This window comes from Benincasa hispida, chromosome 4 (genome assembly GCF_027475165.1).
Source record: "Benincasa hispida cultivar pf3 chromosome 4, pf3_genome.v1.1, whole genome shotgun sequence".
NCBI classification, from domain to species: Eukaryota; Viridiplantae; Streptophyta; class Magnoliopsida; order Cucurbitales; family Cucurbitaceae; genus Benincasa; species Benincasa hispida.
Window position 1 is genome coordinate 53,148,812 of NC_143481.1, and position 17,630 is coordinate 53,166,441.

At 31.9% G+C, this 17,630-nt stretch overlaps 1 protein-coding gene across 1 annotated transcript; it reads right to left on the reverse strand.

Moving 5' to 3' along the window:
- Positions 1-7,210: 7,210 nt before the first annotated feature.
- Positions 7,211-12,311, reverse strand: LOC120076730 (Got1/Sft2-like vescicle transport protein family). Its single transcript, XM_039030627.2, has 7 exons — positions 11,924-12,311; positions 11,041-11,122; positions 10,675-10,766; positions 10,463-10,543; positions 9,383-9,480; positions 9,229-9,304; positions 7,211-7,472 (listed from the first exon to the last, which is right to left on the reverse strand). The coding sequence occupies exons 2-7, from the start codon at positions 11,066-11,068 to the stop codon at positions 7,440-7,442; spliced, it is 408 nt and encodes a 135-aa protein (XP_038886555.1). The 5' UTR covers positions 11,069-11,122; positions 11,924-12,311; the 3' UTR covers positions 7,211-7,439.
- Positions 12,312-17,630: the final 5,319 nt, after the last annotated feature.

Sequence of the window (17,630 nt, forward strand, 5' to 3'; positions counted from 1 at the left end):
GACATAGTGATATATGGTAGTCCCAATTCATTAATGAAATTTTTGTTTACGAAATTTTTCTAATCTTATTTGAGATTGGGTTGGCAATGGAGTGGGGCGAGGTCGGGGAAGCATTCCCCATCTCTCTCTTCGTGGAAATTTTTAATCTTCGTCCCTATCCATTCTCCATTTTGAAGAGTCGGGGTCGGGGTCGGGGTTGGAGAATCTCCATTCGAGGATCGGGTCCCTGTGAGGAAAAATTCCTCATCTTTTATTTTTATTTTTAATTTTTTTTATTTAAAATCAATAATTTTTTGTATTTATATCAAAATTGTATACTTTTCGGGTAACAAATTCATATTATTATTGTTTTATTTATTTAAATTAATAATAAAAATATTTTTTTATTTTTTTATTTTAAAATTTAATAAAAAGTTAAAAATTATATTATGAAATTAAATTAAAAAAAAGTAAAAAAAAAAAAAAAAGCCTACTGTTTATATATATATATGTATGTATAAAAGTAAATATAAATATTCATACATACAAATAAATATATGTATTTAAAAAATTAAAAAAAATATTTTGGACGGGGTTGGGGTTGGAGACGGGACGGGGATATCCTCCCCATGCATTCCCGGTTTGGGTCTCCGATTTGATCCCATCCCCGATCAAATTGGGGATTCCCTACTTCGATCAGAGTATGTATTGGGAAATTTTTACCCACCCTAATTTGAGAGCTTAGTTTAAAACAAAGGTAGGTTAAAATCCCATATTGTTTTTAGTCCACAAACGTAATTTTTTTTTCACATAGAGAGTAACCTTCAAGAGATCAAGTAGTACCAAGAGTATGACCCAAAAAAGTTATGTTCATCGTGGATGGTAATTGGTTAGTGGTCACAATTGGCAACGTTTCTATTTCATGTTTCTTGTTTCTTATTTCATGTTTTCTATTTTTTAAAAACTAGAAACATAAATATGTTTGATAATTATTTTTTTTTGAAAAAGAAAAGGAAAAAAAAACTTTCATTTCTGGTATTTTTTTTCTTACTTTTTTTTATAAGTTTAAATATAATTTAGTTATATAATATAAAAAAAAATTATAACTGCATTAATATATATATATACATATATATAATACAACTATCAAAAGTTTTATATTATCAACAACAAGTAAGTTTTAATGTAAAATTAACAACAATAATAAATTGTTTCACTCCTTCAATGTTGTCCAAAATTAATCGACAATGTTATTTGTCAAATTTAAATGATGACGACTCAGATTTCATTCAATTATATTGGTTTAGTAAATGTTTAAGGGGGACTAAATACATTTTAAATGAAAAATTATATATTGCAAAATTAAAATAATATATATACACATAGAAAAAATTAATGCAAATTAAAAATGATATATAAATGTTCGTGTTGAAAGTTTTAAATTTTAGAATTAAACTATTATATAAATGTGGGCCTGATTAGATTGGATTTACTTGAAAAAAAAAATTCAAAAAACTCATTTTTATTTAAATATTTTTTATAAAATTAATTATAATACATTTGAAAAATCATTTTAAATGGTTGTCAAACGCTCTAATTCTACGATGACTTGTTTTTTAAATTAAATACTTGAAAGTGTGTTCCAAACACACTCGTATACACTAGATATTTTTAAATTAAAAAATAAAATATATAAATATAAATATAAAATTAAGAAATAAGAAAAGAAAAGCTTTTTTTAGTTAAAATTAAAGTAATATATATGGTATATATTGGACATTCTAAAACTAAAAAAATTGAAATAATATATAAAATATAAAATTAAGAAATAAGAAAATAAAATAAAAACTTGTTTTACCATGGAATTAAACCAGGACCTCCTACAAGACAATCAAAGCAGGCACATCCCTTGACCAACGAAGAAGACGACACATATATTCTATTATTAAGAACTTATAATAATAAATAGGAAACATAAACCGAAATGGAGAAACTATTTTATGTAGTTTCTGAAGTTCAACCCTAATTTTAGAAACAAGATAGATAAATTAAATTTGTTTCTCAAACAAAAAATGAGAAGCAGAAGTATGGAAACAACTGACAAAAAAGTTATCAAACGGGTCCTAAGATGCTAGTTTAATTTCATATATTAATGGTTACCTTTTGTATGATTTCTAGATTGACTTCTACAATGTTTGAAGCTTGAACTCTATGAGCATTGTCTCATGATCTGGGTTCAATTCATGGTGGCCACCTATCTAGGATTTAATATCCTACAAGTTTGGTTGACACCAAAATGTTATAAGGTCAAACGGGTTGTCTCATGAGATTTGTCAAAGGCTCAAACACTCACAAATATTAAATAATAATAAAAAATAAAATAAAAAAAAAAAAGCTTGAACTCTATAAGCATTTTATTTCACTTATGCTATTAGTGCAATAGTCGACCCCTTCTTTAGAAAAATTAGGGAGACTTTGATATCTATAAACACAAGATGTGTAGTTCGAGATTTGTAATCCATTAGAATTAATTTTGCTTAAAAAAAATTGTGCAGACCCATTTGTAACGGATGGTCTTTTGTCTTACATTTTTAGAAAAATACTAGTTGTTGATTCAGAAGATTACTGCGAGAATTAGGAGTTAGGCTGCAAGATCTCTCTTTTGTAGGGCGCATGCAGTTAGTCCGATCAATGTTACAGAGCTTCCAGGTTTACTGGTCTAGCGTTTTTATGCTGCCTGTTTCTATTGGGCAGGAGGTGGATCCTATCTTACAGGCGTACTTGTGGTGTGGGCGGGCTGATGGTAGAGGGGGTGTGTGTGTTGCTTGGGATGATGTTTGTTTGTCGAAATCTAAAGGGGGTTTGGGTATTCACCACACATCTTCCTAGAATGTGGCAGCTATTTTGATATTGTTATGGTTATTACTAGTGCGTTCTGGGTCTTTATGAGTTGCTTGGATAGAGGCGTATGTGCTTCGGGGGCGATCTTTATGGCTAATTCGCTCGAAGTTGAGGCAGGCGCAGTCTGAGGGCGATATTATGTTGTCAGGATAGGCTTAAGCCACTGGTCAAGATGCAAGTTGGTAATGAGAGGAGATGTTTTGCTTGGTAGGATCCATAGTTGTCTATGCAGTCTATCTTGGAGAATTATGGGGAGGGGGTGGTCTATGATGTTGCGAGTTGTCGTGAGGCTAAACTCTCCGATTTCTTATCTGATGATGGTTGTTGACATTGGCCTTTGTTATCTTGGAATTGTGTGATTTGTGGGGTTTGGTTCAGGATGTGGTTCCAAGGGTGGGTGAGGAGAATAGTTGGGTTTGGGTTCCGAATGGTAATGATCATTTCACTGTTGCCAGTGTGTGGGAGAGTTTGCGTCCTAGGCGTCCTAGGGTGGCTTGGGCTTGTTTGGTTTGGTCTGGGGATAATATTCCAAGGCATTCATTTTGTGTCTAGTTGGCGGTGAAGGATAGGTTGGGCACTCGAGATTGGTTGAGGAAATGAGATCAGTCGGTGGACAATGCTTATCTGCTCTATTTTGGTGAGGTAGAGTCCAGGGATCATCTGTTTTTTGACTATGTGTTTGGGCGTGAAATTTGGGAGGGTTTGGTACGCTTGTTGGGTTCGTCTCATCGTGTTGCTGGGTGGGATGTGGAGTTGAGTTGGGTAGTGGATTGATCTTCGTGGACTTATCTAGTTTGTCTGATTTCTTCGTTCTTTGTTTGGAAACTTTACTTCTGTATGTTCAGTTTCTGAGGTCCCTAGATTATGGGTGTCTTTTGTTCTTCTAGATGTTTTGTTATTTGTTCGTTTTGTCCTTTTTGTTGGTTCTGTTTTTTCACCACTGGGCGTCTTTATAGGTGCTCCTTTTGCTTTGATGCTTTGATCCCAGGTTGTGGGATCCCTTTTGTTATTGTATAATAATATTACCTATTAAAAAAAATACTAAGTTATAAAAAATATCCATCAACTTTGTCTTTTGGGTCAAAATTACTTCTATTCTTTTCTAAAGTCGTAATACTAATCTTGATCTTTCATAATCATTTCAAAACTACTATTGGATTAGAAATTTGTTAGAAGGTTAAATGACAATTGGGACCTATAATGGTGTGGTGGTGGCTGGGAATGTAAAATTAGGACCCAAACACTGCTACATCATCTCGGGTTGTTGTCACACTTATTTCGGATCCTAACTTCCATGAAAAAATATTAAAATATAAAAAATACTCCTGAACTTTTTATTTTGTTTCATAATCCCCTGTATGTTCAAATGAAAAACTATTGGAAAATTTGGCTCGAAATGGAAACTAGGACCCAAATACGGCCATGCATCCTATGTCACTGTCACACCATTTCAGGTTTTATCTCCAATAAAAAAAAGTCGGTTAATAGAAAATACCCTTGAACTTTTTTCTTTATTTTAGTAACACCATTAAAATTTCAAATGATGTTGTAATAATCCCCTTTAACTTTTTCCAAAAAAAGTTCAAAAATGGTTTTACCCTTAGTGTATATGAACATAAATCGTTATCTATACCTCGTTTCAATAATAATTTTGAACTTTCAACAGTTTCATTAATACCCTTGAGCTCTCAAAAAATCTCTTACACCATTCGTACATGGACGTAAATTGTTTATTTATACCTTATCAGCGCTCTCTTCCTTTTGCTCTCTCTAATCGACTTCAATGTATGACCTAACACCAGCTCATTTTCCTTCTTTTTTTCTCTCTTTTCTTCATACCCTCTTAATCCCCTTCTTTTCATTCCCTAATCTCTGAAACTACCCCGTCAATCAAGGTATATTGTAGCACGAAGAAAAGGAGACTAATCGAACTACCAAGGAATCCTTAAGACTTAAATGTTATAACAATAATGTAGTTATTATAGTTGAGTGGAAGTTAATAAGGTTGGATTTTGATGTACATAAAAGACCCTTTAAGAATTTTGGTTATAACCAACATGAGCGTAGCTCAACTAGCATAGTATATGTACTATCGATTTTGAAGTCAAAAAAAAAGTCAAAGGACAGCTAGTGAAAGAAAGAAAGGAAAACATTTAAATTTATCTAAGTTTAAAAGAGACTTTTATTTTGGGTCCATGTGAGATTTGAACTTGAAGTTGTTGGTCCTCTTTGATAATTGAAGAAATTAGTGTAAGAATTCGACAAATGAGAAAAAATAGTATATTTTCTATGACTTCTTTAATTCATTTTATTCTAACTAAGGATAACTTAAATGTTTGGGTGTTGAAATTTCATATATAGATACTTTTTAGTATGTTCAAACTTGAGAAAGCTTCATCCGTTTATTTACTAGTTTCAATATAGAGATTTGAGAATGGAAGGTGGGAATTGAGAGGGTATTGAAGAGAAGGTAGAAAGAAAAGTGTGAATGTGTTAGGCCATAGATAGCAGCAAAAGAAATAGAGAAAATTGTAGACAACAAAGGTGATGGAATATAAATAAATTGTTTTCGTTTATATACTATAAGAATGAGAGCATTTGTTATCTTTTCTTTTCTTGTTTGAAAAGTTTAGGATATCAATAAATTTTTAAAAGTCCAAGGGTGTTATTGAAACGATATACAAAGTTCAAAGGTAATAACAATTTTCGCCATACTAACGTTAAATAAGAGCATTTTTTTATTATTATTATTATTATTTTTTTTTTTTTTTGGAGTTTAAGGGTATTATTGTAACCTTTGAAAATTTAGAGATTTTAATTAAACAAAATACAAAATTTCAGAGTTCTCTGAATAAAAAAAATACAAAAATCTTTTCAAGGGTAATTATTTTCAAATATAGAGCAAAGTTGAAGAATACATTTTGGAAATAGCCATAATTAACAATTTTTTTAATTAAGAATTGTAATTGACTTTTGTTTTTATAGTTCAAACTAACCCATAATTGCCACCAACCAAATTGAAAAGTGTCTATTTAATATCAAATTACATTAATGTGACTCAATCCTAATTCAATAGGAACATTTGAGCAATTACACCACACTTAATTTCTCTAGTTTTATACTTTAGGACCATTTCATTCAACAACCAGCAATGAACAAAATTTTGGCCTACCAACAAACAAGATTTAAAAATGTTGATTTCCACAAAAGTATCGAGGTCTTAATTTTACAAAAATTTCAATAGAAATATCGATAAAATGTCGATTTCGATGGACATTTTTGGAAGAATTATAAAAACAAAAAATAAAAAAATAGATTTAAATTAATAAATAAACATTTTATGATTTTTATACCAATTATCTATTATTTCGATGGACATTAGTGAAATTTTGTTGCTTATTTTTTTACGTTTAATGGATTTTTTTATGATACAATAAAAATATCAATTCACCGCTCATGCCGATATCGAACCCATAAAAACGTAAAAACATCGATAGAAATATCGACAAGGCAATGGAAATTTAATATTATGCCTACAAGACCGGATTAAAAGAATTATTTCACATTTTAGTATGAAAAAAAGTGGCAGCCATGAACAGAGAGATTCATCTGCTCACAATGATGGAGGAATTTAATTCAAAGATGTAGGTGCACCATTTTGGTCTGTGCTTGTTTGTAATCAATTGCTTGGTTGCATTCAACCACAAGGATGTTGCTTCTACATATCAATTTTGGTCCCACAATTTGCAGCTGAATACATTAAAACCCAAAACCACATGACTTTTTTTGGGAGGTTCAACAATAAATGCAAAACTAAAGCACTTCTCCAACCATGATAGTTATTAATGTTGGTCATCATTATTCTTGCCTCCCAAGAGCTGAGGTAGTTAAGGGTTTGGGATGTTCAAAAAGAAGTTCTATTCAAACTTCTTCGGTTCGAGGTTCAAATCTTCGTTCAATCTCAGAACAAATAACCATTTTGTTCTGATTTATTGTGAATCGAATACAATATATTTGAATCAAGATCTTGTTTATGAACTATTTAATGTATAGGTAAAAAGAAAGGTTAAAAATCATTCCATAAAGAACACATCCAAACAGCACCTGTTAATCAAAAGCCAAAGAGATTTTAACAAAAATAATATGAAGAGAGAGAAGTGACCAAATATTAGATAGTGAACAAACAAACTTTGATAAGTAATAACCTCAAAAACCATATAACCAAACAGCCTGCCATGTGAATGAACTGGAAGAATGTTCTAAAAATAAGATTTGGTACACAACAGTTGGGAAAAGAAGGGGGAAAAAAGCCAAAAAAAAGCCAAAAAAATGAGAAGGTCAAAATAATAATAATAAAAGTGTACATATACACATTTAAGAAGTTCTAAACAACATATAAAAGCTATATCAAGAATTGAAAAAATTTGATCAGAGAATCAATGTACTAACCTTCAGAATTTTCCATTCAGATGCAACATAAGAATATGAAATACATCTACAATCGGATTAGTTCGTGTTGTCAACTATTATTTGAACATAAGTTTAACAATTTGAAGCGATCAACCAGAGCCTCTCCACAGACTTTCGAGAATCTGGAATAATCAATTGTCAGCACTTTAGAGCTAGACCAACTACCTAATCGTTGAGGGGTACAATACATAGAAGAAAATCTGAAAATCTCTCTGTTTGACAATAACCTTTGTTTAACTATGGTCTCAAAAATAATTTTAACATCAAAGCTAAATCTTAAGTGTTAAAACAATGTGTTATGTACTTTTATAATCTGGCTAAGATCTCAAAATGAGCATAAAAAGAGAAAAGAACAGAGAGAGAGATAATAACTCCACTTAATCCCAAAATTAGGGGGGAAAAGGGAAACAAAGTCAGTATCAAATAGGGCCAAAGTAATTCAAATTGTTAGCAAAAAGTTCAAAGGATAGACAATATCCCCATTCCTCCACGTCAAAAATTGATCCAATCGTGAGGTAAAACAAAATAAAGGGTATTTTTGAAGTGAGGCATTGACCATAGGAGACATCTTTTGGACAGGTTTAAGACTAGGCTGATCTCCCATGTAGGTTGTGTCATCTGCCTTAACTTACGGGACCCTAATAGACGACAAGTCTAGGGAGGCTGTAAATTCACTAGTCACTACTTTTTAAGTCTTTGTGCGCCTACTTGACAACTAGAGAAAAGGCATCCGAGTTTTCTCCATCTAAGGGAAAAAATAAATGATTAATTAAAATAATAAAAATAAAGTGTTTTTGGACTTTCTTAACACATTTTCATGTTACTATTTCTAAATTTTCTTTCTTTCTTTTCTTTTTTATTTTTTTCATGACTTTTTTTTCCCTTAATCAATGGCAGTCAATTGGATCATCTTTCTGTAAATTCCAGCAGTATTATGAATGTGTTGATTTGATCACCTCGTGACCTCTTTTCTATCTTTTGGTTTTATGCCTAATTATGAAATATCACATTTCTCTAAAACAGATGTAAACAAATGGACAATATAAAAAAGAGTCTAATACAAAATAAAACTACATAAAAGAGACATTTAACAATTACAATGAAAGGCCATAGAAGAGAGAAAATAATTGTGAAAATCTGTAGATACTAATAACACCTAATGAGCGGTGTGGAATTTGGCCATAATAGTTTCATTTAAACTTAATAAAATAATAATAATAAGATCCTAGAAAATTAACACGGAGGGTTGGAGACAGTAGCAAAGGCTCTTCAACATAATCAAGCAGTCATGAGTCTGAAACGTATTTGGCATCATCTATTGAACTATCTAAAATATTAAATATCAAGACTTTATTGAATACCAAACATCTTAGACTAATAATTAGACTCAATGACAGAAACACAATCTACAATAGAAAGACGTCGGGAGATTTTGGAAAAAAATTATTTTAAATCGTTAAGAGAAGGAAATTTTTTACTTCTCCTTATGTAATTTCAAGGAAAATTACAAAATTTTTTAATCTCATCGAGGCAGTCAAACTCAAATGGCTGTTGTGATTAGCAAATAGCTCTCAAGTATGACTAAAAGATAAATCATCAAAAGTTAATTTCAGGAAACCAAATTTATTCAAAAAAGAAAAAAAAAACAAAAACAAAAACAAAAAAACAAAAAAACAAAAAAACAAAAAAACAAAAAAACAAAAAAGAAAAAAAAAACAGCTCAACCATGAGGGGAAGTATATAACGTTGTCCTCTAGTAATGGCCAATATTGACCATGAACAAATTATGCTAATAAATCAATAAATCATTTTCAGGGAGACATGACATATGAACTAATAAATCTAAGAGGCATATGAAACAATGTAACTAAAGCTTACCATGATGGGGTATGGAAGAATCCATCCAAGAACTGGAATCTGGTACAAGAATCCTTTAATTGAGGGCCAGAAACCACTACATTAGAAACATCGGGTGTAAGAGAGATGTTACTGATATTAAGGGCATGGTTTCAAATTTGAATGAGACACTAACCCAAAGAGAACAAAACAGCCACAAATCTCCAAGAGTATACCAATTATGGGCCAGCGAACAAAAATGAAGAAGAGGCCGAGAAGAAAGGATACAGAACCCTGAAAAATCATAAAAGATACTTCAACTCCACGACATTTCCGACATATACAATTATTTTTGTTCCTTATTCTTCATTCTTTGAAATGTAGTGTCCTGACACCAAAGGTTTCACAGACAATTCCTATTAAGAAAGTGGAAGGAAATGACTAAGTATCCTCCCTAGTCTGAAGGTCAAGAGATTGCAAAAAAAAAAAAAAACAAAAAAAAACAAAAACAAAAACTGAAACAAAACTCTCGAGTTGGTAATGATTAAAAATGGGGCAACTTAAATAAAAAGAATGCTGACAAATAACGAAATAGAAGTATCTTTGGAAGATGATATATCTATCCTTACAAAAAATAATATCCATATCTATATAAGTGCATCAAGGAACACGGGGACTAGTTGAAGTAATGAGCCTCACGATATTGTGCATTCACATAAATGTTCATTTATGTAAATGCACCCTTTATCCAATTATTCAACTTTCACCAAAACCTTTCAACATTCATTTATGTACATTCAAATGATTTCATGATCATTGAGGAAAGCACCAAAAGGAAGCCACTAAAACAAAATTAAAGAAATCTATAGGCTTTGGAAGGTCTCATAATAATTTACGTGACAATCTAGAAGAAATCTATATGGTTAACATTTGCAATTAACTAATGATGCTTGATGCCACCATCTTGGCATCCTGCCATTCTATCACCATAACATCGTCCAATCTAGGTCAAATGTAAAACCAAGATTAAATCTAACATGATAAGTACTTTGTGTCCCTTCTTTTTTCCTTTTAATGGAAACCAAGCTTTCATTGAGAAGGAATGAAAGAATACAAGGATATTGAAAAGATAAATAAATAATAACTAAAGAGCAACACATGCATGAGCCAAAGTAAAACAAAGAAGGTGAATCTAACAAAAACAAAACCTAAGGAGAGGCATGGAACCTAGCAAGGGACTAAACCTCCTCCTGGCATGATAAGTACTTTGCAATACCTTGTAATTTGCTCGACTGGTAAATAGATTCCACGTAGAACGCCAACCAAGTAAAAGTGCCACTCCAATTAACCAAAATATCTGATAAAATATGTTTTTTAATAACATAAAAGAGGATGGGGTAACGTGAGAACAAAAGCATCAGAAAAGTTGGACATCATACGGATCCTAATAACTACAGAAAGCAACATCGAACTATGGAAAAGACTTACGTTTCCTAAAGCAAGCAACCCCCTGTCAAAGAAAAGGATTACACCCAAAAATGTGAAAAATAAGCCAAAACCAATCAGCCCAAGTCCAACTCCTGCATTCCAAAGAAAATACAGCTATTAGCTGGTTTATATTGCAGATCCAAACCAACAGCACATATGCTCAAATTTCTAAAAGAAGCCACCAACACAGAGAAGAAACTCCATGAACTTATTTTTTCAAGATGACCATTCTATGTTCAAAGAATTGAGAATATATAATACTAAAAAGATGTGCTATATAATACTAAAAAGATGTGCCCCTGATATAACCAAGGAGAAATGAGTGAAGCACATTAAAGCTTCAATAAATTGCAATATAATGCTCACTTTTTTGCTCAGTCAATTCATAGGCCATTGTGTGACTGGTGGTTATAGCACTCGAATTGGCAGTCAGACAGAGAAGCACCAGCTGCCAAATTTAAGGAACAACAAAAACTAACATTTTTTAAGAGAAACTGGGGTTAACAAAATTCAGATACCGATTCACAGAGTAAGAAATAAGTAAACCTGGTATGATGATACCAACAAATCGCAAGAGTCAGCTATCGATACTAATACTTAGAACATGTTATAACATATATAAAGAAATGAAAAAGCTTGTGGACTAAAAGCAAAGAAATAAGTAGAACTTCTGCACTGAACCAATTCCCCAAGACTAATGAGTAATGATAGAGTTGGTTTCGTTTAATTTAACTTCCTACCCCCTGCCTAGCTACAGTTCAAAATTGAGCAATGGTTAACCCAGAAACTGTTCTGCAAGCAGACTTCAGCCATACACAGACAACATAAAGTTCATTTCCTCACAGTCATACAATATATCCCATATAGGAAGTACAACAGAAAGTAGATGAAAATACTTCTTGAATTCTATAACCAGAGTCCATCTTTGTTAAAATCTAGAATCCTAATTAAGATTCTGATCAACGATATACCCACCACTGTTTAAAGTCATTAGCCTGACAAACATCTAGCACCTATTTAGACTACTCCCTCGATTGATTGTTCAAATTGTGTGTAACGTGTGTTCCAACTGTAAGATCACAGTCTTCTATCCTAGCAATAGACTGAATTACTGGACCAAATGGTAGCAAATATCCAGTATCCCATCCCCTCTAAATCAAACGCTTTCCAGGTCTATCATACTGTAGTTCGTAAAACATGAAAAATAAGATGAAGAAGAAATCGACGAAGAGTGAAAAGAAATTGTTACATTTCAACTTGAGTGAGGACAGAGTGAGCTCCGAGATAGATTGGTTTTCGAAGGACAGAGTTGAGCTCCGAGATGGGTTGGTTGGGACTTCCGAACATTTGTAGATCAGATTCGTCCAGTTTCCCAATTGTAATTCACAGCGAGACGTCGAAATGCGATGTAACAAGAACCCTAAATTCCATTTCAGACAGATTAAGCAACGAAGCAACGGAGTAAACAGTGGGGAAATGATCATAAATAATCTTTTTTAAGATTTCACGTTACATAACTAGCACTTTTTTTAAAAAAATGTTAGAATAGTTTTTCTCCGTCATATTACCCAACATTGCCCGAGATTTAGTTAAAAAATATTTTTTCTAACTCAATAGATTGTTTTAGATTTTCAGTATATCGAGGTTACGCACCGACATTTGTTAATTTAAAGAATGTAGTCTTCTTAAATTCTATACCAAATTTTATATCTTTTCAAATTTTCTCTAAATTCGGTTTTCTTTACTAAATATTATATTAAATTATTTCGTAATTTTTCCAATCTTTAGCATGGTTTATGTTTTCACAATTGTATGAATTTTCAAATCTCGAATGGGTTTTCCAATTATCAAAATAGATTTTCCAAATTGATTATTGCACTGTCATTTTTAAATTTTGGAAAAAAATCAAATTTTGCAAAAAAATTGGGTAAGATTTGGGATATATACTAAATCTTGATGTTAATCTTACCTGATATTTCACCGAGAAAACTCAAGTATATCGAATTTTGGTGTTAATTATGTCCGAGTTTCACCGAGAAAGCTCAAATGTATAAAATCTCGATGTTATTTTGCCTGGGATTAACACTGAGATCCACATAATTACATGAATTTCTAAATTGAACTACAGATTATCTAAATAATTTACTAATTATCTTTTCAAATTTCTCCAAATTGTGTAATATTTGGTAGTGTGATTTTTTAATTTTGGAAAGATTTGGGAAAATTACATAACATTTGAAAAAATTAGTAAATCTCGGTGTATAATTCTGGCGAGATATACCGAGAAGGTTCAAAACAATCAATAAGTTAGAAAAAAATATTTTTTTAAACAAAATCTCAGTGGCCAATCTCGAGCGAGGTGGACCGAGAAAAACTATTCTAATGATTTTTTAATAAGTGTGCTAATTTTGTAAAGTGAAAACTTAAACGTGTTATTTCTGACAATTTTCCTAAATAGTGATGAAAAAAGAAGGATTTTGTGTACGGGTGGCCCAAAAATTGGGTAAAAAAATATTGAATGACCCAAAAAAATTATAAAAAAAAAAAAAAAACCAAATGACCCTTTGCTGACGTCAAATTCGAGTGAAATTACCAAAATATACTCGCACACATGTGGAAAAACATCTCGCTCTCATTCTCTCTTTATATCTTTCTCTTTCTCTATATCTCTCGCTTATATATATATATCTCGCTCTCTCTCTATATATATTTCTCGCTCTTTTGCGCTCTCTCTATCTCTTGCTCTTTACTACGTCTCACTCTCGCTCTCCCTCCATTAGATCACTTCATCTTTCGCTCTCACATATCATTATTTGAATTGGAATCGATACCCATGGCTTCAACTCCTCAACTCTCAAACACCCATCATCCCTAATCTTCTTTAGGATTCCCAAATCATTCGAAGTACAGAATCGCGCTTCAAAGGGTAGAGCCGAGATTCAAACGTTGGTTGCGCATAATTGGTCAGAGTTGCCTAGAGAAGAATGAAATTCAGCCAGAGGAGAAGAAGAAAATCATGCGAAGGAAGGAGGAAAAAAGAAATGGCATATTTATAACTTCACTTGTCCATGACATCAATGTTATTTGGCTTTTTTAAAAAAAACTGGGTCATTTGCTATTTTGGGCCTTTAAAATAGGTTGGATGTGCAATTAATCCAAGAAAGAGAGTGAACTAAACCAGTAGAAAACCAAGTCGAGATGGTTCTTTTTTAATCTCATATACCCCATATATATGTGTGTTAAAAAAAATTAGGGAAAAATACTTTTTTGGTAATTAAGGGTCAGTTTGGTAACCAAAAAATTAGGGGGGAAAAATACTTTTTTGGTAGTTAAGGGTCCGTTTGATAACCATTTCGTTTTTTATTTTTTGGTTTTTGAAAATTAAACTTATTTCCTCCTCATTTCTTAAAATGATTTGCATCTTTCTTAAGTATAATGGTTGAATTTTTAGTCAAATTCCAAAAACAAAAACAAGTTTTTAAAAGTTACTTTTTTTAATTTTCAAAATTTGACTTGGTTTTTTAAATCATTGGTAAAAAAATAGATAAAAAGAAAGAAATTTGAAGGTGGAAGTAGTGTATATAGGCTTAATTTTAAAAAATATAAAGCAAAAAATCAAATAGCTACCAAACGGAGCCTAAGTTTTTGTTTAGTTTCAATTGGTTCTTAAATTTCAAAATGTTGCACTTTTTAGTTTTTAAGTCTTGAGTTGGATTTCAAATTAGTTATTCGGTTTATACACATTTTTCAATTTTTTGTGTTAATATCTACTAATTAATTTAAGGAAAATTATTTTAAATGACAAAATTGTTGAAAATATTTACAAATAATAGCAAAATATCACAATTTATATGCGATAGATCGCGATAAACTACAGATAGACACAAATAATAGTTTATCACAGTCTATCGTAGATAGACAATAAAATTTTGCTCTATTTGTAAATATTTTACTTCAGTTTTCTACATTTGAAAAAAAAACCCTTAATTTAAATAATTATAATTAATTAAATTTCATTATCTTTTATTGTTAATGAGAATAATTTTAAATTTTCATTTAATGATTATTTTTAATTATTAGTAAGCATTAATGTCATAGATAGAAGTGAATATTTAGTGAATAATCAACGTTAAAAGTATAAATCTTGAAATCGATGGACCAATTAGAAACAAAAGTCAAACCTCAAGATAAATTTGTAACATTTTGAAAGCTATGAACTAAATTGAAAACAAACTCAAAACTTAAGAACTAAATTTGTAACGTTTTGAAACTTATAAACTAAATGGAAAATATATCCAAAATTTAGGAATCAAAAAGGTATTTTTCCTAAATTTGTATGGTATATTTGGTAAAGAAAAATGAAAACAAAGATTCAATAAAAACATGATTGTATTTCATGTTTTCATATATTTTTTTGATAAGTGAGTCAAAAATTAGTTTCTAATTTAAACAATCTATCTATACTATCTAAAATAGGCTTGGAAACTATTTATTTTCCCTTTTGTCCCTTTTATTTGATGATTATATGGATATATGAGGTTGTTGAGAGTTGCCTAAAGTAAGGCCCAAAGCTCACAGACAGGCCTAAATCCATAGGGTACCAAGATGAGACATAAAGAGAATGGATGCCCTTAAAGGAAAAGTCAAGTGTCTCAAAGTTTGGGCCAACCAGTCGATCCAATAAATATATACCAATTGAAAAATAACCAAGTTGTGCTCAACCTAGTACCCTATAACATCGAGGCCAGAAAAAACTCTTACATCGTTGATGTTACATATAACTAGAGGCAAGTGTCAGAGGAATGACCTGTAAATAATACCATTCGACGACTCCCAAGGGAGAAGAGTAAGTAATCTCCAAATGAGAGTTTGACCTTACTTGTGTGTTTAGTTGGACTATACGTTCCATGAACAGTCATCAAAATGTGGTAGGCTCATCACCACACTGGTGCGAGGATTTCTTATGCAGGTCAACTTGGAAAGTGAGACAAGACCGAGAGAAGCAGGTTGAAGTTCAAGGCCACATAGGCCTACAATTACAAAGAATGCAGACAAAATTTGAGCACCAAGGTTTGACATTATATGTGGGAATGACAGCAGTCGACCTAACACTACCAAGGTCAATCTAGTTGATCAAGCTTGAAGGTTATGTCACTAGAGCAAACTCAACCTTGTTAATGGCTCAAAGGCCTAGGCTCAAATGAGAAAATCCAATCAAGGAAGAGGTGACACATGTGATGGAAAATCAAACCTCATGAGGTAAGACACCATTGCAAGATAGGACGACTAAAGCATAACATTGTTATGAGGGCAGGAAAGCTGCGTAAAATCCAAACAAAAGCACACTAAGCAAATCTAGCCTCCAACATCTTGTCCAGCTTCCAGGCGGTGATGACCCAATTTGTTGCTCAAGTGGAGACCATGATAAAGTATGCTTCCTTCTAGCATGGTGGAAGAGGAGTGATTGACCTAACCCTCATATATGATCCTTGGAAAGGCAAGGCTAAGGCCCAAAACACTGAGTCAGTTCTTTCTCAGAGGTCATGTAACGACCCGACTCCCTAGGACTTAAGCTAGATCGTTACAATAGACATGCATGCATGGAATTTAAATTGATATCTTTTCGTAACTTAGTAAAAACCAAATAAATGATGAAAAATAATTAATTTCATTAAAAGCTAAATAACTGAAATTCAAATAGCAAGGTACCCATAAAGCCATAAAATAAAACTAGAAAACTTCCTTAAAACTAAAAAATGCAAATAACAAAACTGTGGGTTTTAAATGTCAAGACAAGAAACTAAAATATAGGAAAAATCTTGAAAACATGAGTGGAAGTATATGACTGGTCTCAGTAACTCAATCACGGATTCTGCTTGTCATTCGCCAGCACGTCCTTACCCTTACCTGAAAAATAAACATGAGAAAGGATGAGTATACAGTAAGTAACCCCACTACCGGGGTCAGGCTAAGCATTTATGTCCAATAAATGCTACGTGAACTGAAACTCTATACTAGTGGGGCGTGAAGATTTCTATTAATTGGCTTACTCTTTTACCTTTCTCTTAGACGTGCGTCACTTTCACACACATCAGGTCTGATGTATATCTCTTTCATATACATTGAACCCTTTGGGAATGCATCACTTTCATACACCCCAGGTCTTCTCTATAGATGCAGGGATATGCACCTCTTTCGTACACATGGTTATGTATATACCTCTTTCGTATACACATAACCCATTGAGCATGCACCTCTTTCGTACACATGGTACATCTCTTTCACGCACTAGTGCCCCTAGACGTGCATCACTTTCATGTACTCAAATAAATCAAATGTTGGAAAGGAAAAGAATGGCATCCAAGATCATATTACATGTAACATTTGCCTATTTATGAGTCCTATAAAATCATGTAAATAATAACATGCAGATCAGTCTAGACAAGCATGCATAATCTCGTAAAAATGAATAGTACATTTGTTTCATGCATTAGACTCCTTAAAACATTCACATAATAGATCATTCAGAATTTCATGATAAATCACATGACATACATTCATACATCCAAAAATAAATCTCATGAAAATATGTACATCAACATATATCTAATTTCCATCTAGCACTATGAAATTTTAGTGGTAGTGTACTTATCTAATAATTTAGGCCCAAGCTCAATCGTTCTCTTAATATACCTTGTAAAAATTCTAAATCATGCTCATACATATAACATGCTTCAAACATATTATCACATGCTCATATATTATTTTTAAACAGTTCATTTAATCTCAGAACCAACAAAATTATCCTTAATCTTATCGTCTGACACAAAGGCGGTTCTAGTAGTAAGATTATGATAGCTCTCAAAAAGAACTATTATTCCTAGCTTAATTCGAGCTCGTTAATGGATTTTATGTGTTTATTTCTCTATTTTGTAGGTAACGAGTAACCAAGAAGT

What these genes read in the sequence shown, in the direction of transcription:
- LOC120076730 (XM_039030627.2), bottom strand. Translation starts at nt 11,068, where the DNA reads ATGGCCTATGAATTGACTGAGCAAAAAA. An exon ending in TGAATTGACTGAGCAAAAAA is followed by an intron (nt 10,767 to 11,040) that starts GTGAGCATTATA and finishes TTTGGAATGCAG; the next exon opens with GAGTTGGACTTGGGCTGATT. An exon ending in CCAGTCGAGCAAATTACAAG is followed by an intron (nt 9,481 to 10,462) that starts GTATTGCAAAGT and finishes ATGATTTTTCAG; the next exon opens with GGTTCTGTATCCTTTCTTCT.